This window comes from Budorcas taxicolor, chromosome 11, assembly GCF_023091745.1.
Source record: "Budorcas taxicolor isolate Tak-1 chromosome 11, Takin1.1, whole genome shotgun sequence".
NCBI lineage: Eukaryota > Metazoa > Chordata > Mammalia > Artiodactyla > Bovidae > Budorcas > Budorcas taxicolor.
The window spans coordinates 170,748-198,208 of record NC_068920.1 but is presented as its reverse complement, the minus strand read 5'-3'; the positions used below and the strand labels follow the sequence as shown (position 1 = coordinate 198,208).

Below are 27,461 nucleotides of genomic sequence, written 5' to 3'. Positions count from 1 at the left end.
ATCATACACACAGCAAACCAGCTCAAGAAACCTGCAGCAGCAGAGGCAAAGGAGATTCTCACGGTCAGTTATCTAAACTGACCGTTGTCTTTTCCAACACTAAACTGCATATAAACGCTAAACTGAGCCCTGCGCCTTGGCCACACAATCTCATCCGTGGCTTTTGTTTAATTTCCTCAAGCTTTCCACGCGGCCATCAAACCAGTCGATCTTAAAGGAAATCAACCTTGAATGCTCATTGGAAGGACTGATGCTGAAGCTTCAATACTTTGGCCAGCTGATGTGAAGAGCCAGTCTTGGAAAAGACCCTGATGCTAGCAAAGACTGAAGGCAGAAGGAGAAGGGGATGGCAGAGGATGAGATAGTTGGGCAGCATCATCGATTCAATGGACATGAGCCAGGGTAAACTCTGGGAGACGGTGAGGGACAGGGAAGGCTGGCATGCTGTAGTCCATGAGGTTGCAAAGAGTCGGACACGACTTGGCAACTGAACAACACCGCCACATGGAACGCAGAACCATGGAGTGACTGGTGCAAATCCTCCTCTTGGAGCAGAGGAGAGGCAAGGAGAATCAGGGTGGCCAGTCTGCTCGGGTTCCTCATGCCAAAGCTGTGGCTGTTACCCTGAGCATCCCACTGAGATGGGGGTGGGGGAAGAGAGAGTGAAAGATGTCTAAAACCTCCCTGATAAAACTCCTTCCTGTTCTCATTTTTACTCCCAATACAACAATATCACAACATGCAAATTGTGCTCTCCCAGTGCAGGAGGTCCAAGTTCAATCCCTGGTCAGGGGAACTAGATCCCACACGATGCAACTAAGATCCAGTGCAGCCAAATAACTAAATATTTAAAAAGAGAGAGAGAGAAGAAAAATGACATACAAGTGTTAATGTCTCCAATAAAAAAGACAAAATGTCCCAAAGCACAAGAATGAACGCGACTGAAAGGATCCTTCCTGTCTGTGCTGGGACATGTTTCCATCTGATGCCGCCACCTCCTCCTCCGTGATACCCTCTCCCCCAACCTTCCTCAGCACCCGTGCCTCCAACCCACCCCTCTGAGGCTCTCAAAATCTGCTCTGTGCGTTTTAGCAGTTTATGCCTCGTTAAAACTAGCCCGTGGGACTGTGCCCAGAGTTAGCGTCTCACCTTCTACGACGTATTTATTTTTTATAAATTTAAAATTTGTAAATTCAATATTTTAACTCACACCTCTAAACTATAAACTGCCGGTGAGCAGCACATCTTACTATCCTTTGTTACTCTCCCCAAGCCACAAATCACAACGGTGTAGCTACACCCCGCAGACTGAGTGTAAACCTACTGGTAATGTGATACATACCGACTCCCACCTTCACTCCCCAGGACAGTCTGACCGGTGCCCCAGGTCCACAGGTTCTTTCCCTCCCACTCAGCTCTGCTATCTTTTTAATCTTTCATTTCTGTTCAAGTTTGGCAGGTGGAACTGGAAACTGGTTACGTTTCTCTCAGTACCCTTTTTTAATGAGCTTTAACTTCGGTGGCAGTGGGGTAGTGAGTGGCATGATCGCCCTTGGTAATGAAAGCCACGGTTCTGATTCACAGTATGCTGCTGGAAACGTACGCTCCCCAAACTTCCTCCAGAGGAGAGGGGGAGAAGGTGAAACGAGATAATCCATTAGAATAAATTATGCCAAAAAGAAAAGACTCAAGTGTGAGCCAGAACTGTTTTACCTCTGAAACCACCTCCTCGCCAATCAAAACCCACACACAGCCACGGCACAGCACAGAAAAATAGCCAGAAACTGGTCTAACTTCAAAATCAGTACAATAGGAAGTCACTTTCCAATCCAGATGATCTGACCATGGAGGAAATCATCTGCAGTGTAGAGATGTCTCTTTGGCATGGATGCAGGACCACCAAGGGTGCCAGGATCAAGATGCAGGATCAAAGACTGGCATGTTCTATTGGGGCCTTTATCATTTTCAAACCGCCTGTATTTTTTCTCAGTAACACCTTTATTGAGATCTAGTCACACACACTTCCTCTATTTAAAGTGCACAATTTAGTGGGTTTTAGTATATTCAGAGCTGTGCAACCATCACCACAATCAATTCTAGAACATTTCATCAACTCCCCAGAGAAATCTCCACACCCTTTAGCCCTCACTCTCAACTAATCCACTTCCGTCTCCAGGTTTCCCTTGTCTCAACATTTCATGTAAATAGAATCATATACAAGGCTTTTTGTGTCTGGCTTTTTCACTTAGCAAACTGTTTTTGAAACAAGAGTGAAGCGGGCAGGGCATGAGCTTTAAAAGAATGACACAGACCAAGGACACAACGTAAATGGTCACCGTTGTTGTTCAATTACTAATTCGACTTAGCACGTCACAGTGATGGTGAGCAAAAAGGACGTGTGCTTATCTTCTGCGAGAACATCAAAATCACAACTAGCTGCTGAGTAACCATGGACAGGAGGATGTTGGAACCCATCAACATCAACTGATCAGAATCAAATGCATTCAAGATGGAGGACGAGCAGACTTCCACTAGAAACTGAGCCTCAGTACATGCTCACTGTGACACATCGGCAAGCTAAACGACACACCCACAGGCACCATGACAGTTCCAAGGCTGCCCATCAAGGACCAAAGAGTTGGCAGTGGCCCAGTTCCTGGAAATCTCCACCCCCTCACCAAAAAAGTTGGAATAATCCTCCCACTCATTATCCTATGAAATTACCCAAGCCATAGAAGCTAGTGAAAGTGCAAAGTTGAAAGTGTTAAGTCACTCAGCTCAGTCGAGTCTGATTCTTTGCGACCCCATGGACTGTAGTCCGCCAGGCTCCTCTGTCCATGGAATTTCTCCAGGGAAGAATACGAGAGTGGGTTGCCATGCCCCTCTCCAGGGGATCTTCCTGACCCAGGGATCAAACTTGGGTCTCCCACATAGCAGGCAGATTCTTTACCAACTGAGACACCAGGGAAGTACCCCATAAAAGCTAACCACACCACATTTCAAACTTCCCAGGTGACGCTAGTGCTAAAAGAAACTGCCTGCCAATGCAGCAGATGTAACAGAGGTGGGTTCAGTCTCTGCGTCGGGAAGATCCCCTTGAGAAAGGCAAGACAACCCACTCCTGTGTCCTTTCCCGGAGAATCCCATGAACAGGGGAGCCGGTCAGGCTACAGTCCAGAGACTTGCAAAGAGTCAGACAAAACCGAGGCAACTGAGCACTAGTACCACCTTTCAAGGCCACTCCTGCCTTCTGAGATGGCCCACACCCTGTGGCATGTGTTCCTTTCAAATAAATCCGCTTCTTACCTATCTCTCTGGGCTTCCCAGGTGGCATGAGTGGTAAAGGACCTGCCCGCCAATGCAGGAGACATAAGAGAAGTGGGTTTGATCCCTGGATCAGGAAGATCCCCTGGAGGAGGGCATGGCAACTCACTTCAGTATTCTTGCCTGGAAATCCCTACGGACAGAAGAGCCTGGTGGGCTACAGTCCATGGGGTCATAAAGAGTCAGACCCAACTGAAGCCACTTGGCAGGCAGCACACCTATCACTCTGTCTCTCGCTGAATTCTTTCTGCGATGAAACATCAAGAACTTGAGCTTCATTAGGTCCTGAAACCCCAGTGTGTGAGTTCAGCTGAAAGACCGTGGGTTTGCTTGGGTTTGAGTCCCAGCTGTGTGTGTCCAAGTCCCAGTTTGAGGTGAACAGTTTCATTTCCAAGGTTCATTCATGTTGTAGCATGAATCAATACTTTATTGCCCTTCTTAGCTGAATATTCCGCCCTATGTGTATACTAGGTTTTGTTTGTTCATCAGCTGATGGGCACTTGGGTTGTCTCCACCATTTGGCTTCCATGAAGAGTGCTACTGTGAATATCTGTGTGGGCTTCCCTGGTGGTTCAGATGGTAAAGAATCTGCCTGCAATGCGGGAGACATGAGAGACCGGGGCTCGATCCCTGGGTTGGGATGATCCCCTGGAGGAGGGCACGGCAATCCACGCCAGTATTCTTGCCTGGAGCATCCTCAGGGACAGAGGACCCTGGTGGTCTGTAGTCCATGGGCAATATTCGTGTATAAGGTTTTGTGTGAACATACATTTTTATATCTGTTGGGTCTATTCTAGGAATAGAATTGTTAGGTGATATGGTAACTCCTATGCTGAACCTTCTGAGAAATTGCTGAACTGTCTTCCAAAGCAGTGGCACCATGTTACATTCCCACCAGCACGGCAGAGGGTTCCAACTGCTGCACCAACACTTGGTGCTATCTGCCTTTCTCACTAAAGTCATCCTGGAGAGCATACTGTTTATTCTGCTCCATCATATTCAGCTCCATTTATAACTTATTATAATTAGATGTTTTTGTCTAGATAAAAGGCATGTTTGGAATGGACTCAATCCCTGGCAGGATTGACCTTGCTGGGACCTCCGCAAGCTCTCATGACAAAACACTTCACTTTCCAAGGGAAAAAAATATGTTCCTTATAGGTAAATCATATTTTTAAAAAGGAGTATAGAACAGGTTTCCTTGGCAAATTCCTAGCAACAATCAAGGGCTGGGGATTCACTATTGCCTTCCCCAATATCTCTCTGGGACTGCGTGTCTGTTGTTATTGTTCAGTTGCTAAGTCGACTACAGGGCACCAGGCTTCCCTGTCTTTCACTATCTCCTGGGAGTCTGTGTGTCTATCTGCTGCCAACTCAAATCCTTTTGACTACCCTGACCATTTCCTTTCCTGGAAATCGTTGTCGGTTTCCTGGGCAACAAAGGTCATTTATAACCAGGGTAGTCTTACCTGCAGGCATTCTGGGTGATTAGCTGCAAAGAGCTTCCAGTCATCCAGGGTATAATGCTTGTGAATCGCTGTAAACATGGAGTGCTAGGAAACAAAACAGAAAGGCACCTTTAGGACGAGAAGCCAAGGGAACCCTGCCCCGCCTTCCTCCATATTGCGAGGTTAAACCACCAAGACAAAACCATCCAGTGTTCCAGCCATTCACGCTTCACTTGCTTTGAATCTGCTCCGAGGAGCCCCAAACAGAGGAAGGTGTAACCAGGGAAATCACAGGACCGTGTTTTCCATTCTAATCTCATCAGCCAACACAGCATTCAAGATTTAGGAGGCAATGCCAGGAGGCAGGGGTGGGAGAGGATGAGAGAGGGTTCTGAGAGCCCTGGTCCAGCCCACATGTGACAGGCCAAGAGCAGCCCAGAGGGCTGGTCTCCTGCTAGTCAGCAGCACAGCCCGAAGGCAAAGTGATGCTTCTTCTTCTTGTTCAGTGGCTATGTTGTGTCTGACTCTTTGCAGCCCCATGGACTGCATCATGCCAGGCATTCCTGTCCACTCTCTCCCAAAGTTCACTCAAACTCATGTCCATTGAGTTGGTGATGCCATCCAACCATCTCACCCTCCTCTGTTGCCCCCTTCTGCCCTCAATCTTTCCCAGCATCACAGTCTTTTCCAATGAGTCAGCGCTTCACAGCAGGTGGCCAAAGTATTGGAGCTTAGTGATGCTTAGTCAACCCAAAAGAACCTCAGCTTCTACCCGAAAGCTTCTCTTTGTGTTCATGACCTAAACATTTCCTGCTAAAACCTAAACCCATCAGGCAGCTGGTATTCTTGAGGGAAGGAAGCACATAAATCCTAATTCTAAAACTATGACCATCAACCCAGCAAGGGGTTACTGAACATCTATTTTGCGTAAGAACTTCACATACATTATTTCATGTACTTCTCAGAACAACTTTGTACAATAGCAGTAACTTCGTGGGCAAAGATGGGACTTAAGAAACTTACATTTAAGACATTTAACAACTGCTTGGCAAAAAGGGGGCAAAGGACAGAATCAAACTCAAATCTGAATGCAGAACCCAGGCTCCTCCTCCTCCTATATAGGGGCCTCACTCCAAAATTCTCTCAGTCTCTCCCCCATTGAAAAATTCTCTGACTTCACTGATGCAAGGAACTAACTCAGCATTCTAGAAACGGAAAATTCATAGGACCCACACATGATTAGTTATTTCAATGAACACTGTCTCATTTATGGAAAGTCTTTCCTGTGCAAATGGGAAGAGCCTAGCAAGTTCTCTGTTTCTCATGAAACAGTAATCTGATATGTGAATTAATCAGGGCTATTAATCGCTCCCTGATTCCATGCACTTTTACACAAATACATAATTCATGAAGAGCAATGGCTGATCACAGCAGAGTGAGGGGAAAGATAGGGAGAAAAAAAAAACAACCACAAATCCCTTTTCCAATTAAATTGTTAGCCTCCGGCCCAAAGCTCAACAGGGGCTGAGGGTGGACCGACGATGCAACTGATCCTGGCCTCAGACCTCAGGCAGACCACCCCCTTCACTATTTGGTGAGTTCGTAATTTGTTTGAAAATCTTCCTTCTAATCACTGGCTAATAATGAATCCCAGCACCTCCTGAAGTTAGACGTGCTGCCCACAGCAAGAAGCTCTTTCAACTAACTGGATTTATCTTTTCACTTGGCAGGCATTGTCTACGGAAATAGATGCACAGACTCTGAGCATCAGAAACACACATTTCACATCGATGATGAGTTAAGATGCACTGAACCTTGAATCCAAATGCAGACACAGATGTGTGAGATGAAGGTTCTGCCCACAGTAGCTTTGCCTTTATTTTCCCAAGCCCAGGATACTAGTCTCTTTGCAGGCAGAAAGAGAGCAGCCGGCTCCAGGGACCTTGAGCTTATATCAGTACTATGATCTGCCAGTGTAAGTTGGGAGGCAGGTCCCTGATGCTGGAGTCAGTCTGGGTTTGCATCTCAGCTCTTTGTCTATTTGCCTAAACGCCTTGGGCCAAGTGACCTCTCCTGTCTGTCTCTGGTGGAGTTGTGACCACCTCATCCACATTCCATCCAGTGCTTGGCACCTACAGTTTCTATATTGTGATATAATAAATGCTACAGAGCAAAGTGATTCTGTCTTTTTAAAGGTGCTGTCGCTCTTCTACTAAATGTGACACTTCTCTAACACTGTAATATGGCATGACATCCAACTTCGTTTTGTATCTCTAATTTCCAAAACTATCACAGGCATTTTCAAGGAAGAAATGGATGCAGGTCTGAAACTGAGTGGGGTCCTGTGAGGCTCCTGGGCACAGCTTTTCAGTGTCCCCCATTGCTTTGATTATAGGAAACAGCCTTCACTCAGCCTCCATAACCTTCCCTGAGTTCCAATGGGCAGATTCAAACAGTTACTGATTAGGCAAGGGAGGGGAGACCAGCAAGCAACAACAGTGAGGAGCAGCCTGGGAGCAAGGTCCTGTTTCCCCATCAAAGGATACACACGACTGTATCTTTGAGCTATTTTGCAGATACCGAAACACCTCCCAGGTGGCAGAAGTTAATGATTAAGGATGGTATGCTGCCCACCCTCCTAGTGGCTCAGACGGTAAAGAATCCGCCTGCCAGTGCAGGAAACACGGGTTCGATCCCCGGGTCGGGAAGACCCCTAGAGAAGGGAATGGCAACCCACTCTAGTATTCTTGCCTTGAGAACATCATGGACAGAGGAGCCTGGTGGGCTACCGTCCAGGGGCCACCAAAGAGTCAGACACGACTGAGTGACTGACACTACTTCTCATGGTGCCCACAAGCCTGTAGACCGCACACAGCTGGACCTGAAGGTTGAAAACACTGACTCCTTACCTTACCACCAACCCATCAGAGGAATGTCTGAGAGCTGATCACACCCTCTTTGAACAATTACTACAAAACTTGTCACTATCATCCCCAAGTGCAGACACACAGTTTTGAATTCATTAGTCCATTGTGTCCCCCTTTGCCTGGCAAAGCAATGAGTATGTTAGTCGCTCAGTCATGTCCGACTCTTTGTGACTCCATGGACTATATATAGCCCCCAGGCTCCTCTGTCCATGAGATTCTCCAGGCAAGAATCCTGGAGTGAGTTGCCATTTCCTTCTCCAGGGGATCTTCCTGACCCAGGGATTGAACCCAAGTCTCCTCCATTGCAGGTAGATTCAATGGCAAAGCAATAAAGCTATCCTTTTCTACTTCACCCAAAACTCCCCATCAAGGGATACACACGACGATATCTTTGAGCTATACTGCAGATACTGAAACACCCTCCAGGTGGGAGAAGTTAATGATTAAAGATGGTCTCTGAGATTTGATTGGCACCAATGTACAAAGAAGCTGAGCTTTGGGCATCAGATCTAGACCATCTCATTGAATGTGAAGTCCAGACTCTACCCACCTTCTGATGGAAGAGAGAAAAAGAAGGGCTTCCAAACAACAATCAGACTCAGAACCAATTAGTTTGGCCAAAGTGAATGACCTGAAATGTCTCACTTTTCTCCTCTCCCCTATGTATGACAACCTGTCTAGTGTGAGCACCAGAGGGAAAAAGCCCACCGTCCTACCTGTGACATCACCACTGCCATCTCAAACGTCCCCACGGTGTCCATGTTGGCCACAATGATGGGAATCCCCGAGTAGGTCTGCTTCGAGTTCCGAAATGTGAAGGTTCGCTCAAGGTCCACCTATTGCAAGAGGGAAAAGAAGTCCTTGGTTCTTTATGTGATTGGGGCAGAATTTCTAGAGTTTGCAGTGAATGAAAAGACACGAAGGAAGTGTATGTCCCTGGGTCCTCTTAGGGGTTGGGCCAGGGGTTCCAAACACAAGCGAGTCCCTGAGGAAATGGAATCATGGGTTGTTATCCCGGTGCAAAAACAGAACCCAGCTCCTTGCGATCCTCAAGAAACCAGGACAAGGCACCGCATGTTCTGCCATCAAGCCTAGCCTCCAAAGGGGAAGCTCTCTCCTTCCCATCCCCTGCCACCTTCTGTCGCCAGCCTGCTTCATGCCAGCCTCGAACACCACACACAAGTCACTGTTCTCCACTTCTGGAGGGACAGTTTCCCTTCTGGGAAAATCCACTCCAGTCTTCCCTGCCATTCAAGACTCTCCCTTTAATTCCCACCTTCGGAGAGAACCAGGCACTTCACCTTCACCCTGCAGTCAGCAACCCCCATTAATCCCCTTGCCTTCAACCTTCTCCACTGTTTCATGACAACCAGCATCTTTCAAAGATAGCCACGACTGTGCACATAACCACTGGTTTCTGATTTGCAAACACAGCTCCAATTCTACCCTAATTCCAGCTTCAGGGTATTTATGACTAACTCAAGTGATCAAGAATCCAGAACGAGAGCTAAGCCAGGAAGGTGGGCTCAGCAAAAGCAGTGAGTAGGGCCAGGTGTTCGCCAAGAGCTGCTGCTGCTAAGTCACCTCAGTCATGTCCAACTCTGTGTGACCCCATAGACGGCAGCCCACCAGGCTCCCCCGTCCCCGGGATTCTCCAGGCAAGAATTCTGGAGTGGGTTGCCATTTCCTTCTCCAATGCATGAAAGTGAAAAGTGAAAGGGAAGTCACTCAGTCGTGTCCACCTCTTTGCAACCCCATGGACTGCAGCCTACCAGGCTCCTCCGTCCATGGGATTTTCCAGGCAAGAGTCCTGGAGTGCGGTGCCATTGCCTTCTCCACGCCAAGAGCTAGCAGAATTTAAATCACGGCCTCAACGTGGGCCAGATCTCCGGCTGCCATACAAAGGCAGCCACGTATGTGCCCAGATGCAGTGCTCATCCTATGCCTGCTCTTATCTAAGTGCTCTGCTCTTATCTAAGGACCCCCCAACACACACACACACCACCATAGGCTCCACTTCCCACGCTGGTTTCTGGCTGGGTTTGGCCAATGGGGTCACTGGTGGGGCAAGGGAGGAGACAGGCCTGGGTCCAAGCAGAGTAGTTCTGCAGACCCCCTCGGCCATGGCCTGCCAGGTTGAGGTTCTAGCTCAGAGTGATCCCAGGCCTTGGGACCCTCCCCTTTGGAAGTGGTTTCTCTGCAGCCAATCTCTGGGGTCCCTCATATCCCCTCTGGCATCTCTGCTGAGCCATGCTGCCTCGTATTAAATTTCCTGTTTTAAATATTCAGTCCTGTTTCCTCAGTTGGACCCTGTGGGACACAGCCTGCACGGAAGCAAGGGGGCGCTTCCCCAAGCCAGAACTGGCAGCACAAACCCAGGTGTGAATCTTAAGCTGCCGCAAGAATCTGGACCTACATTAATCCTGGCTTACTAAGGACCATGGCAATAATCATTTCCTACCAGTGTTTATCTAGAGCCTTTTATTTTTCGTTGGAAGTAACTTTCTATTTTTTTTATTTTTTAATAAAAATTGCTTTACACTGTTGTGTTGGCTTCTGCCATACAATGTGAATCAGGCATAATTATATTGTCCCTCCCCTCATCCACCCCATCCTTCTAGGTCATCACACAGTGCCAGGCTTAGCTCCGTGTTATACAGCAATTTCCCACTAGCTATCTGTTTTACACACGGCAGTGTACACATGGCTTCCCTGCTAGCTCAGTTGGTAAAGAATCCACCTGCAGTGCAGGAGACTCTGGTTTGATTCCTGGGATGGGAAAATCCGCTGGAGAAGGGATAGGCTACCCACTCCAGTATTCTTGGGCTTCTCTTGTGGCTCAGCTGGTAGAGAATCTGCCTGGAATGCAGGAGACCTGGGTTCAGTCCCTGGGTTGGGAAGATCCCCTGGAGAAGGAAATGGCAACCTGCTCCAATATTCCTGCCTGGAGAATCCCATGGGCAGAGGAGCCTAGCGGGCTACAATCTACGGGGTTGCAAGAGTTGGACACAACTTAGTGACTAAACCACCACCACCACCACCAGTGTATACATGTCAATGCTATTTTTTTTTCTTTTTTTTAAATTTAAATTTGTTTATTTTAATTGGAGGCTAATTACTTTACAATATTATATTGGTTTTGCCATACATCAACATGAATCTGCCAGGGGTGTACACGTGTTCCCCATCCTGAACCCTCTCCCACCTCCCTCCCCATCCCATCCCTCTGCTTCATCCCAGTGCAACAGCCCCAAGCATCCTGCATCGAACCTGGACTGGCAATTCGTTTTTTATATGATATTATACATGTTTCAATGCCATTCTCCCAAATCATCCCACCCTCGCCCTCTCCCACAGAGTCCAAAAGACTGTTCTATACATCTGTGTCTCTTTTGTTCTCTCGCATACAGGGTTATCGTTACCTTCTTTCTAAATTCCATACATATGTGTTAGTATACTGTATTGGTGTTTTTCTTTCTGGCTTACTTCACTCTGTATAATAGGCTCCAGTTTCATCCACCTCATTAGAACTGATTCAGATGTATTCTTTTTACTGGCTGAGTAATACTCCATTGTGTATATGTACCACAGCTTTCTTATCCATTCGTCTGCTGATGGACATCTAGGTTGCTTCCATGTCCTGGCTATTATAAACAGTGCTGCGATGAACACTGGGGTACAGGTGTCTCTTTCCATTCTGGTTTCCTCGGTGTGTATGCCCAGCAGTGGGATTGCTAGGTCATAAGGCAGTTCTATTTCCAGTTTTCTAAGGAATCTCCACACTGTTCTCCATAGTGGCTGGACTAGTTTCCGTCAATGCTACTTTCTCAGTTCGCCCCACACCCTCTCCTTCAGCCGCTGTGTCCCCAAGTCCCTTCTCTGCGTCTGCGTCTCCATTCCTGTCCTGCAGATAGGTTCCTCAGTACCTGGGTCAGCTGTAGTGAGGTGGATAAACCTAGAGCCTGTTACAGAGTGAAGTGAGTCAGAAAAACAAATACCGCATAGTAACACGTACACACGGGATCTAGTAAAAAAAAACAGTACCGATGAACCTATTTGTAGGAAGGAACTCTCGCTTTGCCATCAGCATGTCAAGACACCAGGGGATACCTAGGTCTTTGGGCCTTTTCGCATCTCCTGTTCCTCCACACACACAAAGCTTCCTGAGCCAAGGAGGTCATCAACATGACGACATCGGCCTTAAACAGCATCAGCGAGGGGAAAAGAGATGCTGTGACTGCGGGGGCACTGGTGGGAGGCGCTCATCCCTTTCCCCCACTTCCTTTATGACCATGCTTGGTTCTACTTCAGTGAAGCAAGTTCAATCTGCATCCTGAAAGATAACTGATGGGAACTATTAATGGCACCCTTCTGGGCTGCTAATGGCCCTCTAACATTTTGGCTTCGCAGGCTCAGGACAATCAGGATTTCTTGGTCTCGAATTACTAATACTCCTTCCAAGAAGCATGGGAAGAGCAGCTACACTCTGCACCTGGCTGAGCTCACAATGGTATTTTTTTTTTTTCTTGGCACTCCAAAAACCTATAGGCAGTAGGCAAAAAACTGTTCTCCGTGGAAGAGGTCAGCCTTGACAATGAACTCTTCCCCTCATGTCTAGTCTCTTCCACATGGCAGAGTCTATGCAATCCTTAATTCTAGGAATGAGAAATAAAACATCTGCTCTGACCTTATGTACACAGAAAGAAAGACACACAAACACACACCCCAAAACAGACCAGTTGTTTGCTGAGAGAAATATTTTAAATATCCTAGCCACCAGAAACTAAACTTGGCATTTAATCTGCCACAGCTGGTCAAGGCACCAAATATAGCACCTCCAAACCCCCTCTCTGCTAAGCCTGATTTGAAAGGGCACATTAAGTAATAAGCCACCCCTCTTCCACCTCAAAAATACACGTTTGAACTGCTCTTGCTTCCCTAGTGGCTCAGACAGTAAAGAATCTGCCTGCAAGGCAGGAGACCCAGGTTCAATCCCTGGGTCAGGAGCATCCCCTGGAGAAGGGAATGGCAACCCACTCCAGAATTCTTGCCTGGAGAAGCCCATGGACAGAGGAGCCTGGTGGGCTACAGCCCATGCAGTCGCAAAGAGTCAGACATGACTGGGCAAACAACACACTTTCACTTTTATCACAGTCAGTCCTACAGCCCATTGTTTGAGGGCCCCAAAGTACAACCAGAAGCCCATCTACCACGTTTCCACATATCTCAATGTCAGGAGCAATGTATAAGAAGCTGCTGCACAAATTTTGCTCTGTCCTCCTTCCTGGACAACAGTTTCATTAAGGGCCTGGAAAGCACTAGAACATGGCATCATGGGAGCCAGTCCTGGCCATCTCCTCTCACACACATCCTTTTGTGTACACAGGGACACTTCAGTCTACCTGCTAACCTCTATGTCCACACGCCTATCCCTCAAACAGCAGTGACCTGGCCACTCTCTGAGATAGACAGGCAAGCATCTGAGCAGCATGGCTGGCCGCTAGAAAACACACCTGGGGAAGGCTCCCCACCCCCCACCCACCTGCCCCCTGCCCTCTTGCCCTGTGCAGGCCCTGGAATCAGTTCAAAGTCATCTGGGCAGGAAATTCAGGATCCTGAGTATCTAGAGCACGGCCCAGAGGGAAAGGCCGAGCCTTCAGCTCTGTCCAATGAGAAGGGACAAAAATGGGGTCTGAGGCAGGGGCTTCTTTTGCCTAAATCTATGGATGGTGCTGATTAAAGCAATTCTCTGTGTTACTTGGTACCGGTCTCACGTGTGGACTATAAGTGCAGGGCAATGCCTTTCCCTGCTGTGGTCCGAGTGGCTCAGAAGGGTGCAAATAATTAATGTCTGGCTAAGGGTAAGGATGGGATCGTGTTTTGGCTCCCAGTCTTTCAGGGCAATGTGTGGTGGCCCCAGCCCGGCCCTCTGAACGTGCCTGGTCCCCTGGATGTTTCCCCATCAGTTGTCAGGATTCATGGAAGCACGTGCAGCCGCATATCACCACAAAATGACGATGCTCCACTGTGCAAAGGCTCCAGTGGCCAGCCCCTGGCACCTGTGTGCACATCAGAATCACACATGATGATTCCCAAAATACACATGCTCAATCCGCCCCAACCTCATAAATCAGAACCTTTGTGAAGGAGACACAGTATTTAGGAGTGTCTTCCTAGGTGATTCTGATGCATTCATGAAAAGCAAGCCTAGTCAAACCCTCCAGTGTTACAGAGCAACATTTACAGAGGCTGTTACAGTTGGAACTGTCTCTCCTCCAAAAGGCATTGAAATACCAACCAGTTCAGTACCTGTGAACATGACCTTTTTGGAGATAAGGTCTTTTGGGTAATCAAGGTAAGATGAGATCATTAAGGTAGGTCCCACTCCAGTATGACTAGTGTTCTTATAAAAAGTGGGACTTTGGACAGAGACACACAGCAAGGGAGAATGCTGATTGATGGGGAAGGCAGAGATTGAACAATGCTTGCAGCCAAGGAATAACCAGGCTGTGCATCAACAACCTGAAGGAAGGGGAGAGGCAAGGAAGATTCTCCCTCATAGCTCTCAGCAGGAACCCACCCTGCTGAAATCTTGACCCGGGGCTTCCAGAACTGAGAGACAATAAATCCCTGTTGTATGAGTCAGTCGGTCTATGGTACTTTGTTACAGTGGCCCCAGAAAACACAGAGCCCAGGAAATAACACAACTGGCTCAGAGCATGGAAGAACCCAGGTCTCCTTTCTTCCAGCCAATATCCTCTCTACTCTGCCACGGTCTTGCTCCTCTCAGACCAGCCTGCTGTCCACTGAAGCTGGACCAGAACTCACCAGAGCTGGTCCATTTCTCACCGGACCTCTGGTGAGAAAAAGACTACGGAGCATTTAGGAGATTGATCACTCATTGGGTTATGTCTTGTCTGCCCCAGCCCAAGTGACCAGTTTTCCGCTGCAAACTCCTTCACTGTCCGACTTCCAACATTATGGTTGTGCCGTTAGGTTTGTGGTTTTCTTTAAACATCTTACTAGCTTAAGGACAAGGATGGGACTCTGGAGCAAGGAATGGGTCCAAAGGAAGAAAATTCTCAGGCAGTCAGGGATGAGGTCACCCCGTCAGTGTGGCAGAGGTCTTGCCCAACCAACATGTCCCTTCCTCTGAAAACACTACCTAAATGCAGCCCTGTGGCCCTCTATTCCTGCGGCCCGAGGACTTGTGGAGACAGGAGCACAGACAATGGAGGGACAGCTGACAATGGCTGTTGACGTGGTACAACCACAGGAAGGCCACCTGGGCTGTCTCCACTTGTACCCTTAGCCTCCGGGAGCTGATCTCAGGTTCATTTCCTGTGACACTTGTGGCAATGCCCTGGCAGGAGCACTAACCTTGAGTGTGAGGGCACCCTGCCTTTCTCTCCATTTCCTGCTCACTTGTCTGGTGGATCCTGCAGCTGGTCCAGCTCTGAGCAAAGCTGTAGCAGCGATGCATCTTGTCAACAGTCACCAGGCTCCCCTCCCAGCCAGACTGCTATCATGGGGGCTGTTTGCTCTCCTGGCTCCACTCACATCTGCTCTAGGGCTGGGCTCAAAGTCCGGCCATTTACCATTTAGTTTCAAATTTACATTCAGATATCCCCGTGCCTGGGGGCATGCACTTCAGGATGATACCTGGTCGTACAATGCAAAGTTTTCCTCTGCCTATGGGAAACTTCAGGCATCCACAGCCCACTGAGCACACCTTGAGAGGGGGTTAGAGGTCCTCCTAGATCCCTCAGTATCAGTGAAGCAGGCAGCCAGGTGATGGGGGTAGCCAACAGGCAGCTAAACCATGATGGTATCCAAATGGGCTTCCCTGGTGGCTCAGATGGCAAAGAGTCTGCCTGCAATGCAGAAAACCTGGGTTTGATCCCTGGGTTAGAAAGATCCCTTGGAGAAGAAAATGGTAACCCACCCCAGTATTCTTGCCTGGAGAATCCCATGGACAGTGGAGCCTGGCAGGCTACAGTCCGTGGGGTTGCAAAGAGTAGGGCACAACTGAGCAATTTACTTCCTGCTGCTGCTAAGTCACTTCAGTCATGTCCAACTCTGTGCGACCCCATAGACAGCAACACACCAGGCTCCGCCGTCCCTGGGAGTCTCCAGGCAAGAACACTGGAGTGAGTTGCCATTTCCTTCTCCAACGCACGAAAGTGAAGTCACTCAGTTGTGTCCGACTCTTAGCAACCCTTCTCCGACTGCAGCCTACCAGGCTCCTCTGTCCATGGAATTTTCCAGGCAAGAGTACTGGAGTGGGGTGCCATTCACTTCCTAGGTCCCTCAATATCAATGAAACGGGCAGTCCGGTGATGGGGGTGGCCAGCAGGCAGCTAAGCCATGATAGGAGCCAAATGGAAAGGCAACGCCAGTTAATTCAGGTTTCCAGGAAGGGAGCTGGTAAACTCCCACAAACGTGGAAATCTGAAAACACTTCTCAAGGGCACTGAGATCTCACTGCTGTGTGTGCATGTAGATTGCAATGTATCATGGGAAGCTGGGACATTAACAGCTTCAGTCAGCCCAAATTACGAAACCAGATGACTCAAGACAACGTCATACTATTCCCTGGAAAAGAGTAATTCATTCTAGTGCAGAAGAAGGGGGTGACAGAGGATGAGATGGTTGGATGGCATCATCGACTCAAGGGACATGAGTTTGAGCAAACTCTGGGAGATAGTGAAGGACAGGGAAGCTTGGTGTATTGCAGTCCGAGGGGTTGCAAAGAGTCAGGCACGACTAAGCAACTGAACAACAACAACAAACACAAATTCTGAATGTTTTACAAGAGGTTTCCTGCTTCAGAAAATACACATAATACATCCTTGCTTTAAATATATGATTTTTCTCAAAATAACTTTTTCTTTACTAAGTGAACCCAATATTTAGATTATTGCTGCCACCAAATTATTAGTCTGCCCCAAATCCCCACATCTCGTCTCAGTGTGGACTCAGGTACCAGCTACTGCTGAGACTTCAGGAGTCTGGGCCCTGCCATCCAAGCTGTTCAGTGTTCTTCCAAGTGACACAGTGAAGGGCAGGAAGAGAGCTGACCAATCCAGAGTGACAAGGGTTACTCATTCCCCACCTCTTCCAGTCTGGGCTCCAGCTGCCAACCCTCCAGCTTGAGAAAGTGAGTTGATTAGTTCTGATTATTGGCTAAAGCAGGAGGCTTGTAGTTAATTCAAACAAGCCCTCAGCTGGCAGCACCAGGCACTGCAGTCAGGAGTCCCAGCCGCACAGGCAGGCAGGCAGGCAGCCCAGATCCTCGCAAGGGGATTTATTTATGGTCCTGGAAGGGGAGGGGGGGTGCGGTGGAGAAACCTATGCTGGCTCAGCCTCCCCCTGTTTACATCTGCAACCCCTGCCTCCAGACACAGCAGGTTCCTCACCTTGCTCTCCAGCTCAAAGCCCCAAGCAAAGCCACCATCACACATATACACATCTCCAGGGGATTCTGCCTATCTGTGCAACTAGTTTATCCTTCAAGACTTGACCTTCCTCCTGCCCCCACCCTCTAGCTCTTTCCAGTCTGGTCTCCACCTGTTCCTCAGGCTTTGCTCTCATTATTAAGGCAGAATGGGCAAAACTGCCCCCACCCCTGCCCCCCAGCGGTCCCATTAGCCCCCACACCCGCACCCCAGTGTTTCCAGCTTCTGGAAGACTGGGTTGGACTCCAGCTGTCCAGTAAGGGGGTGCCGCCAGGCACAGGTCCCCAGCCTGTGCCTCCCAGAAGTCACTGAAACGCAGAAAGTAAACCCTGAACTTTTGCCCCGGAGTTTCCCTGTGTTTCAGACCTCCTAAAATAAATTCCATGGCTGGACCTGATACTAAAGCTGTCGGAGTTCTCCGCAGGGAGACGCTGCCAAAAAAATCCCCGTCCCTGTACACCTGGGCTCTGCTGCGTCCTTTTCACCCTATATGCACCCCTCAACCGGCCCCTGTCGTCGCCGTCACTCTGAATCAGCTGATCACTTGGTCTTCGCTCCTCTGGGGTTTAGTTCCGCTGTCCCTTTCCCCTCGCCGCCCCAACCGGACGCATTGAAGATTTTAGGCCAGAGTCGGACCCCTTAAGGACAGCTCGGACCTCTTACAGACACCTCCTGTCCTGGCAAGGAACCAGCTGGTTTTCCCTCTCTCCGGTGGTGAGAAGAGCAGAAGGGGTCGGCGTCCCACCCACCCCTAGACACACTGAAAAGCAGGCGCGGTGGGCACACAGTACAGCGGCTCTCACCCACCTCCCCCGCGCCACCCCGGAAAAAAACAAACAATCCCACACCAATGCGGCTTTCCAAGGGCCCCACCTCGGCTCGACTCTTGAGGCTGCTTCGCTTGGGTCGGAGCAGGACATCTTTGAAGTCCAGCTTGAGGTCCGCATCTATGCGGGGCATGGTGCGGGCAGCGCGCTCGGGCCGGCGCGGCTGGAGCCCGCAGATCCTTCCTGCAGTACAGGCGGCGCGGGACACGAGCGGGGTTTGCGGGGAGCCGCGAAGGTTAGGGCGGGCGGGGCGGGGCTCCGGCGGGCGGGGGCGGGGCCTCCGGTGGGCGGGGCGGGGCTCCGGCGGACGGGGCGGGGCCTCCGGTGGGAGGGGAGGGGCTCCGGCGGACGGGGGCGGTGCCGCGGGAGCGCGAGGGTGGAAGGCTGTGCCGCGGCGGCTGCTCTGCCCGCGCGCACGCGGCCCCCTTAAGGCCTCGGGCCGCCCCCAGCCGCTCTCGGCCCCGCCCCGCGCCCCGGAGGCCCCGCCCTCAACGGCGGCGGCCGAGGTGAAGAGCAGAGCCGGGAACTGACGCGGTGGCGACAGACCAGATGGACGCTAAGGAGTCCGCTCGTGTGACACTTCTGGCCGCTGCCCGCCCCTGTTTACGGGCTTGCTCATTGCGGTGACCAAAGTGTGTGGGGAGGGGGAGGAGGAGTGCACACCGCCTCGTCTGTCACCGAGGTCCCCTGTAGGGAGGAGACTTGGCCTGTGACCCCCTCACCCACGGAAAAGTCCACTCCTTGAAAGGCTTCCCTTCTTTCATTTCAAGCCCCGTGTGCCCGTCAGGTGCTGAGTCACACCTCTCACATGCCCAAAACGAAGAAACCCCTGGGAAGTTGGAGAGAACCGGGAAAAGAGAGTGGGCAGGTGGCTCTATTTAGCCGTGGTGGACTTGTTGAGACAACCTTTGCGTTCCCTTTGGATTTCAAGAATGTGTATTAATATAAAAGCGTAACGTCTGTAGTCGGCGGAGATCCTGAGATTCGAGGGACCTTAGTCCTTCTGAGAATGAGTGATGTCAGTTTATTTTTAGTTCACTTGTTGACCACGCTGAGCCGTCATTATGCATTAGGAATGTGCTCAAGTGCCCGCCCTGCACCTGCTCATTCACTTGCACAACAACCCAATGAAGAAGGAGCCGGTTTGCAGATAAGGAACTTGAGGACATATAAAGGAAATAGCTTGCCCAAGGTTACAATAAAGTAAAATATAAATCTCTCGGTCCTTAAAACTTACTACAACCTTAGGTAAAGCTGCTTTTGTCTTGGGACCTCTCTCTGCCTGGGTTCAAAACCTGACCCCACCACATTCTAGCTGGATGACCTTGGGGGAGCCACTTAATAATTTATCTAAACCTGTTTTCTCATAAGTTAAAAGATGAAGAAAAACATTTAACGCTATTCTCTCCCACGTTTGGGAGAAAATTAAATTGTGTGTGTGGGTTTCCCGTAATTAATACATGGGAACTGTTTATTTGGAGTCACATGTAGCATCATGTGCTTTTTGCTTTGCATCCTCAAACTAGATTGCTAACTGCACAAAAGCAACTTTCATTTTCTTTCAGTTGTCTGCAGGCTTGACCTGTTCTCAGGGAACTCATATTTGGTACAGCTGACCATAAAGAAATATCACAATGTTCATTTAACACAAATGTCTGCACATGATAAAGTTCGCAGCCCGTCCCACTTGCTCTCAACACCTTTGCACCATAGGAAGTTCCTGAAGTTTCCTGGAAGGAAATGAAAGTTATCAGGGAGAGAGTGAAAGTCACCACAATTAGCTGGGCAGGCTAAGTATTTATAACCCTTATGGAATCATTTGTTGGGAGCCAGCCAGATGGGCTGCTTATTTTCAAAGTCTCAAGTTAATTCTGATCTTGATTCTGATCTTAAGTTCCTAACTAAAAACAAGGTAAAATGTAATTATTTATGGTATGGTTATTTGAAAATGATACTCCCAACAGTGAAGAGAAACTAAACTTACGAAGGATCTACCTGGGGTTACAGTAACGGGTGAATGTGGGCTTTATAGTTGTTATTACCTACCACATCTTACTCAGACGGTAAAGCGTGTCCCTACAATGCAGGAGACCTGGGTTCGATCCCTGGGTCGGGAAGATCCCTTGGAGAAGGAAATGGCAACCCACTCCAGTATTCTTGCCTGGAAAATCCCATGGACGGAGGAGCCTGGTAGGCTACAGTCCATGGGGTCGCAAAGAGTCGGACACGACTGAGCAACTTCACTTTCACATCTTAAAGGAAAAGCCTCCTTTGAGTGACCTTGCTCATTATTAACCAGGAAGGTACCTCTCCTCTTTGTCTCTTGCCCACTCCCTTTCTATAGGATAGAGACAGAAGACCACCTTGTGCATTCCATTTTCTTTCCTTCTGGAATGTTCCATCATACCTTTCCTCTTCCCAGGCACAAAATCATGTTCCAGGGGTCTTAGCTAAGAACTCAGAAGGGCAGAGGAACAATTATTTCTTCTCTAAAATTTGTTATTTTAAGTTACAGTCTAACCAAGTTTATATGCAGAGTTGAAATAGGAGAACATAAGGTTCAACCTATTTATAATTTAAATGTAATAGATTCACAAGTTATTTAAATACAGGGGAAGATTTGACTTAATTGAAGCACTAAAAGGAAAATGAATATATTGAATTTAAATATGTGGTGTAACATGTTTATAGAAATTTAATTACATTTATGAACAGGACTAAACACTTTCAAAGGCTTCTCGATGATAAAATGTACTAACTTTAGAAAAAGATGATTAGGAACCTAACTTTGAAAAGTTAAAGAATTTGAGGTTTTAAAAGTGCAACTTTGGGGGGGAGGTAGGTTTAGCAGTGGTCTTGTTGCTATATAACAAATTATCAAAAAAATTTAGCAGTTTTAAAAACACGATTTCTATAGGTCAGAAGTTTGCATCTGGCTTAGATAGTTTCTTTACTTCAAGGTTTTATCAGACTACAATCCAGGTGTTAGCCAGAACTGTGGTCTCATAAGAACCTCAACTGGGGAAAGACCGGCTTTCAAACTTTCTCAGATTGTTGTGAGAATGCATTTCCTGCAGCTGCAAAACTGAGGATTTCAGTCTTTCAGAGGTCTCTCTCTGTTCTTGCTCATACTCAGTCACGTGCAACTCTTTGCGACTCCATGGACTGTAGCCTGCCAGCTCCTGTCCGTGGGATTCTCCAGGCAAGAATACTGGAGTGGATTGCCATTTCTGCTTCCATGGGATTTTCCCTACCCAGGGATGGAACCCACGTCTCTTGTGTCTCCTATACTGGCAGGTGGATTCTTTACCAGTAGCTCCACTTGGGAAGCCCCTCTGCTCCTAGTGGCTGCTTGCAGATCCTTGCCATGTAGGTTTCTCCAACATGCCCGCGTATTTCCTAAAAGCGTGCTTCTTCAAAGCTGGCAATAGAATTTGAGTTTACTAGCCAGATGGGGAGAAGGCAATGGCACCCCACTCCAGTACTCTTGCCTGGAAAATCCCAGGGATGGAGGAGCCTGGTAGGCTGCAGTCCATGGGGTCGTCAAGAGTCGGACACAACTGAGCGACTTCACTTTCACATTTCACTTTCATGCATTGGAGAAGGAAATGGCAACTCACTCCAGTGTTCTTGCCTGGAGAATCCCAGGGATGGTGGAGCCTGGTGGGCTGCCGTCTATGGGGTCGCACAGAGCTGGACACGACTGAAGCGACTTAGCAGCAGCAGCAGCCAGATGGAGTCCTGTCTGTGTGTGTGCGTGTGTGCTAAGCTGCTTCAGTTGTGTCCGACTCTTTGCAACCGTATGGACTATAGACCATCGTGACAGCTCCTCTGTCCATGGGGTACTCCAGGCAAGAATACTGGAGTGGGTTGGCATGCCCTCCTCCAGGGATCCTCCTGACCCAGGGACTGAACCCGTGTCTCTTATGTCCCCTACATTGGCAGGTTGGTTCTTTACCACTAGAGCCACCTGGGAAGCCCAGAGTCCTGTTCAACAAAATATAATCGCTAGAGTAATGTCTCATTACTTTGCTATATTCTGTTAGAAAGAAGCTCAGGTCCTGTCCACACTCAACAAAGGGGATATTAAAAGGGCATGAGCTCTGGGAGGTGAGGGGCACAGAGGGAACTCTAGGGCCTGTCTGTCATTGCTGTTTTTCCACCTCTCCCCCCGTTCCAGGATTCAAACCGGAATTTTGAGCTGTATTTCATTTAGTTCTTGGCACCAAGAGCATCCTTAGTCTCCTCCAATCTGTGACAGTTTCCTAGGTTTTCCTTATCATTCATGACCTTGACACTTCTGAAGAGAATTGGTCATAGATTTTCTCCCTCAGTTTGGGTTTACCTCATGTTTTCTTAATATAAGACTTGGGTTAGGATGTGTATGTGTGTGTGAAGAATACAACAGACGTGAAGCACTCATCTCATTGTATTATGTCAGGGGCTCATGATATTAATGTGATTTGTTACTGGTGATGTGGAAGTTAATGACTTTGATAAGGTCGTGTCTGCCAGGTTTCTGTACTATAAACTGATCCTTTTCTATTCTCCATGTTCTTTTCAAAGCGAGTTACTAAGCCAGTCTACACTCAGGCAGAGGGGATTTAGCTCCACCTCTTGGAAGGAAGAGTGTCAAAAAATTCATGATGTATGTTAATGTGCTGTGTTCACTCATGTCTGACTCTTTGCGACCCCCTGGACTGGGACCCATCAGGCTCCTCTGTCCATGGGATTTCCCAGGTGAGAATGCTGGCGTGAGCTGCCATTTCCTTCTCCAGAGAATCTTTCTGACACAGGGATCAAACTCGTGTTTCTTGCATCTCCTGCATTTGCAGCTGCATTCTTTATCACTAGCACCACCTGGGAAGTCCTTCATATTGCTCAGTAATTAGTAAATTAATTTGGGGAGATATTTTGAGGCTGTACAACTATCCTATTTCTCACTGAAGCTTCTATTAATTTTAGCATTCATGATTGAAAAATTTTTACTATTTGCTTTTCTTCTCCTCTACTAATATGAAAGTTATATTCTCCATTTCTGTTATGTTTTTTAAAAGTCTTTATTAAATGAGTTACAGTATTGCTTCTGTTTCATGTTTTGGTTTTTTTGGCTGTGAAGCATGTGGGCTCTCAGCTCCGCAGTGAGGGATAGAACCCACACCCCCTGCACTGGAAGTCAAAGTCTTAACCACTGGACCACAGGAAGTCTCTGTTTCTATTTTTTTATTCAGTTCCTAGAAGTTATAACATGCGTCATATCTTTTTGCCTTTTCATACTGTCTTAAAACTCAAGATTCAAAAAACTAAGATCATAGTATCCAGTCCCATCACTTCATGGCAAATAGATGGGGAAACAATGGAAACAGTAATAGGCTTTATTTTCTTGGGCTCCAAAATCACTGCAAATGGTGAGTGTAGTCAAGAAATTAAAAGACGTTTGCTCCTTGGAAGAAAAGCTATGACCAACCTAGACAGCATATTAAAAAGCAGAGACATTACTTTGCTGACAAAGGTCTGTCTAGTCAAAGCTATGGTTTTTCCAGTGGTCATGTATGGATGTGAGAGCTGTAAACAAAGCTGAGTGCCGAAGAACTGATGCTTTCGAACTGTGGTGTTGGAGAAGACGCTCGACAGTCCCTTGGACTGCAAGGAGCTCAAACCAGTTAATCCTAAAGGAAATCAGTCCTGAATATTTATTGGAAGGACTGATGTCGAAGCTGAAATTCCAATATTTTGGCCATCTGTTGCGAAAAACTGACTCATTGGAAAAAGACCCTGATGCTGGAAAAGCGAGCAGGAAGAGAAGGGGATGACAGAGGATGAGATGGTTGGATGGCACCACTGACTCGACGGACATAAGTCTGACAAGCTCCGAGAGTTGATGATGGACAGGAAATCCTGGCATGCTGCAGTCCATGGGGTCACAAAAAGTTGGACACGACTGAGTGACTGAATTGAACTGAACTGAATAACGTGTATTTGGTTTATTAAGTTCTTAAATTATTAAAATCTTTACCCCATCCCCAAATAGTACAAAGATTGCAAAACACTCCAAGTCCATTCATCACATTCATGACTTACATGCTATTTTTAGCACAATATTTTGAGTCTCTTTGTTATTAATATTTATTTTACCCCAGTAGATAATGTCATTGCTGTTGCTATTTTTAAGTCACTAATTAGTTTCACCCATGTTACCACTTTAATCTTTTTGATCTCAGTTCTGCTAGCTGGGATGGCTGTCTAATTCTGAAGACTGTTCTTTAGGATTCTTTTTTTTTTTTTTAGTGAGGTTTTCCTTGTGATGAACTCTCAGTTTTTGTTTATCTGCATGTCTTTATTTTGTCCTCATTTTTGAATAATATTTTTCCCAGGTATAGAATTCTAGATTGTTAGTTACTTTCATCAGCGCACTGATCATCTTTCTCTGAGAAGTGCCTTTGGGTGTCCATTATTGCTGTGAAGTCAGTTGTAGATCTACTTGTACATCCTTTAATGGAGACAGTCCTACATTGAAGCTATGATGGCTCAGGCATTTCCCCCTTTTGCTTTGCTGTTTCTTCTATTCTGCTCAACAGTCAACAGCTCTCTTTACACACAGCTGGGCAGTGGGGAGAAGCTGGGAGCTGAATGTAGATCCCCTTCATCCTAACACTGAAGATTTAGGGTTCCCCTTTGGGGGTCCCCATTTTGTGTGGGCAGGGTCTCCTATCAGACCCTCTTCCTTGCATGAGACCTGAGCGCTGACAGTTCACTTTCCCCTGACACAGATACTGAACCGAAGCAGAGGTGAGGGGTGTCAGCAGATTCTCCAATAATGTGTTTACCTCTCCAGTTACTGATATCTTGTGGAACACTGGCCCATGAGCTTCCCAGTGTGTTCAATTCTACCGTGCTGAACAGGCTTCAAGTTGTTGTGAAGTCTGATGTTTTTCACTATTTTTAGAGCGGGAGGGTTGACCGGTATGACCTAGTCCATCATTAACCAGCAATTAGAACCTGACAATGGTCGCTCAATCACTAAAGTTTAAGGTTTCCCTTATGGCTCAGTGGTAAAGAATCTGCCTGCCAGTACAGGAGACAGGTTCAATCCCTGGTGTGGGAAGATCCCACATACCGCCACAACTTCTGAGCTTGTGCCCTAGAGCCTGGGAGCCGCAGCTTCTGAAGCTGGCATGCCCTGGAGCCTGTGCTCATCAATAAGAGAAGGCCCTGCAATGAGAAGCTTGCACACTGCAACGAAGAGCAGCCCCCGCTGCAACTAGAGAAAGCCCATTGCAGCGACAAAGACTCAGCATATCCAAAAATAAATTCTTCTTAAAAAGCACTAAGGTTTATGGATTAACAGTAACTGGACCAGCTGTCATTTTTCAGACACAAGTTTGAAGGAAAGTCGCGTTTGGTAAAGTATGGCCACGGTCCTTTCCATTTCTCAAGTGATTACTCTCCACCTGCCCTTCTGCTAAACCCTTGCAGTGCATTGTCTCCTTGGATTATGGAAACAAAGCTATGAAATACAGTCTGTTCTTATTCCCATTTAACGGTTAAACAAAGTAAAATAGAGCTGTTCAAACTAGGACCTGGCTGGCTTCAGACTTCCCCTAGGCAAGCAGTCTTACCTATAGAAAAACAAAAATCCTTGTTGAATTGGATAGAGTTCAGTACAGTTTAGTCACTCAGTCATGTCTGACTCTGCGACTCCATGAACCACAGCACGCCAGGCCTCCCTGTCCATCATCAACTCCTGGGGCCCACTCAAACTCATGCCCGTTGAGTCGGTGATGCCATCCAACCATCTCATCCTCTGTCGTCCCCTTCTCCTCCTGCCCTCAATCTTTCCCAGCATCAGGGTCTTTTCCAGTGAGTTAGCTCTTCACATCAGGTGGCCAAAGTATTGGAGTTTCAGCTTCAACATCAGTCCTTCCAATGAACACCCAGGACTGATCTCCTTTAGGATGGACTGGTTGGAGCTCCTTGCAGTCCAAGGGACTCTCAAGAGTCTTCTCCAACACCACAGTTCAAAAGCATCAATTCTTCGGTGCTCAGCTTTCTTCACAGTCCAACTCTCACATCCATACATGACCACTGGAAAAACCATAGCTTTGACTAAATGGACGTTTGTTGACAAAGTAATGTCTCTGCTTTTGAATATGCTGTCTAGGTTGGTCATAACTTTCCTTCCAAGGAGTAGGTGTCTTTTAATTTCATGGCTGCAATCACTATCTGCAGTGATTTTGGAACCCAGAAAAATAAAGTCAGCCACTGTTTCTCCATCTATTTTCCATGAAGTGATGGGACCGGATGCCATGATCTTCGTTTTCTGAATGTTGAGCTTTCAGCCAACCTTTTCACTCTCCTCTTTCATGCTCATCAAGAGGCTTTTTAGTTCCTCTTCACTTTCTGCCATAAGGGTGGTGTCATCTGCATATCTGAGGTTATTGAGATTTCTCCCGCAGTCTTGATTCCAGCTTGTGCTTCTTCCAGCCCAGCGTTTCTCATGATGTACTCTGCATATAAGTTAAATAAGCAGGGTGACAATATACAGCATTGATGTACTCCTTTTCCTATTTGGAACCAGTCTGTTGTTCCATGTCCAGTTCTAACTGTTGCTTCCTGACCTGCATACAGGTTTCTCAAGAGAGACCCCATTAATTAAAAATATATCTTGGAGACATTACTTCCCACCTATTAGGATGGATCTTATTTTTTAAATATAAAGTATTGGCAAAGACGTAGAGAAATTGGAACACTTCATTCTTGCTGGTGGGAACGTAAAATGGTGAGGTTGCAGTGGAAAACAACTGGGCAGTTCCTCAAAAAGCTAAACACAGAATTACCATATGATCCAGCAATTCCAGCTCAGGGTATATACCCCAAGCACTGAAAGTAGGGACTCAAACAGACACTTGAACGTCAGTGTTCACAGTAGCATTATTCACAGTACCCAAAAGATGGAAATATGTAACTTGTCCATGGATGAGTGAATAAACAAAATGTAGTATATTCATACAATGAAATAGTATCCAACCTTTTAAAAAGAATGAAATTCTGATCCATTCTTTAACATAAATGAACCTTGAATATATTATGCTAAGTGAAATAAGCGCATCTCGAAAGGAAAACTATTGTGCGGTCACACTTATAGGAGGAATCTAGAGTACACAAATTCACAGACACAGAAAGCAGAATGGAGGTTACCAGGGGCTGGGAGGAGGGGGATTAGGGTTTGATAGGTACATACAGAGTTTCTGCTTGGGTGATGAAAATTTCCTGGAGATAGTGGTGATGGTTGCATGACATTATAAACGTTCATAACGTTGCCAAATTGCACATTTTAACACGGTTACAATGGTAAATTTTGTGTTATGTGTATTTTACCACAGTAAAAAGTCACCAAAATGTAAATGCCGTAAATCATGTTTTGTTTTTTTTAAAGTAGTTTGTTGATATAAAATATTTCATTCCCCCGACCCCACC

At 47.4% G+C, this 27,461-nt stretch overlaps 1 protein-coding gene across 2 annotated transcripts in view; it reads right to left on the bottom strand.

The window, feature by feature from the left end:
* Positions 1-18,204, bottom strand: part of LOC128056421 (GMP reductase 1) — a 60,387-nt gene extending 42,183 nt beyond the window's left edge. The window contains exons 1-3 of one of the 2 annotated variants that reach the window (XR_008200167.1): positions 18,031-18,204; positions 8,416-8,535; positions 4,794-4,877 (exon numbers count right to left, since the gene is read on the bottom strand). Coding sequence is in view for 1 of the 2 variants with exons in the window: in XM_052649185.1 (XP_052505145.1) it covers positions 4,794-4,877; positions 8,416-8,535; positions 18,031-18,117 (291 nt within the window). In the remaining variant the exon portion in view is untranslated. The remainder of the gene's footprint in view (positions 1-4,793; positions 4,878-8,415; positions 8,536-18,030) is intronic. The other variant, XM_052649185.1, reaches the window with a different exon arrangement.
* Positions 18,205-27,461: the final 9,257 nt, after the last annotated feature.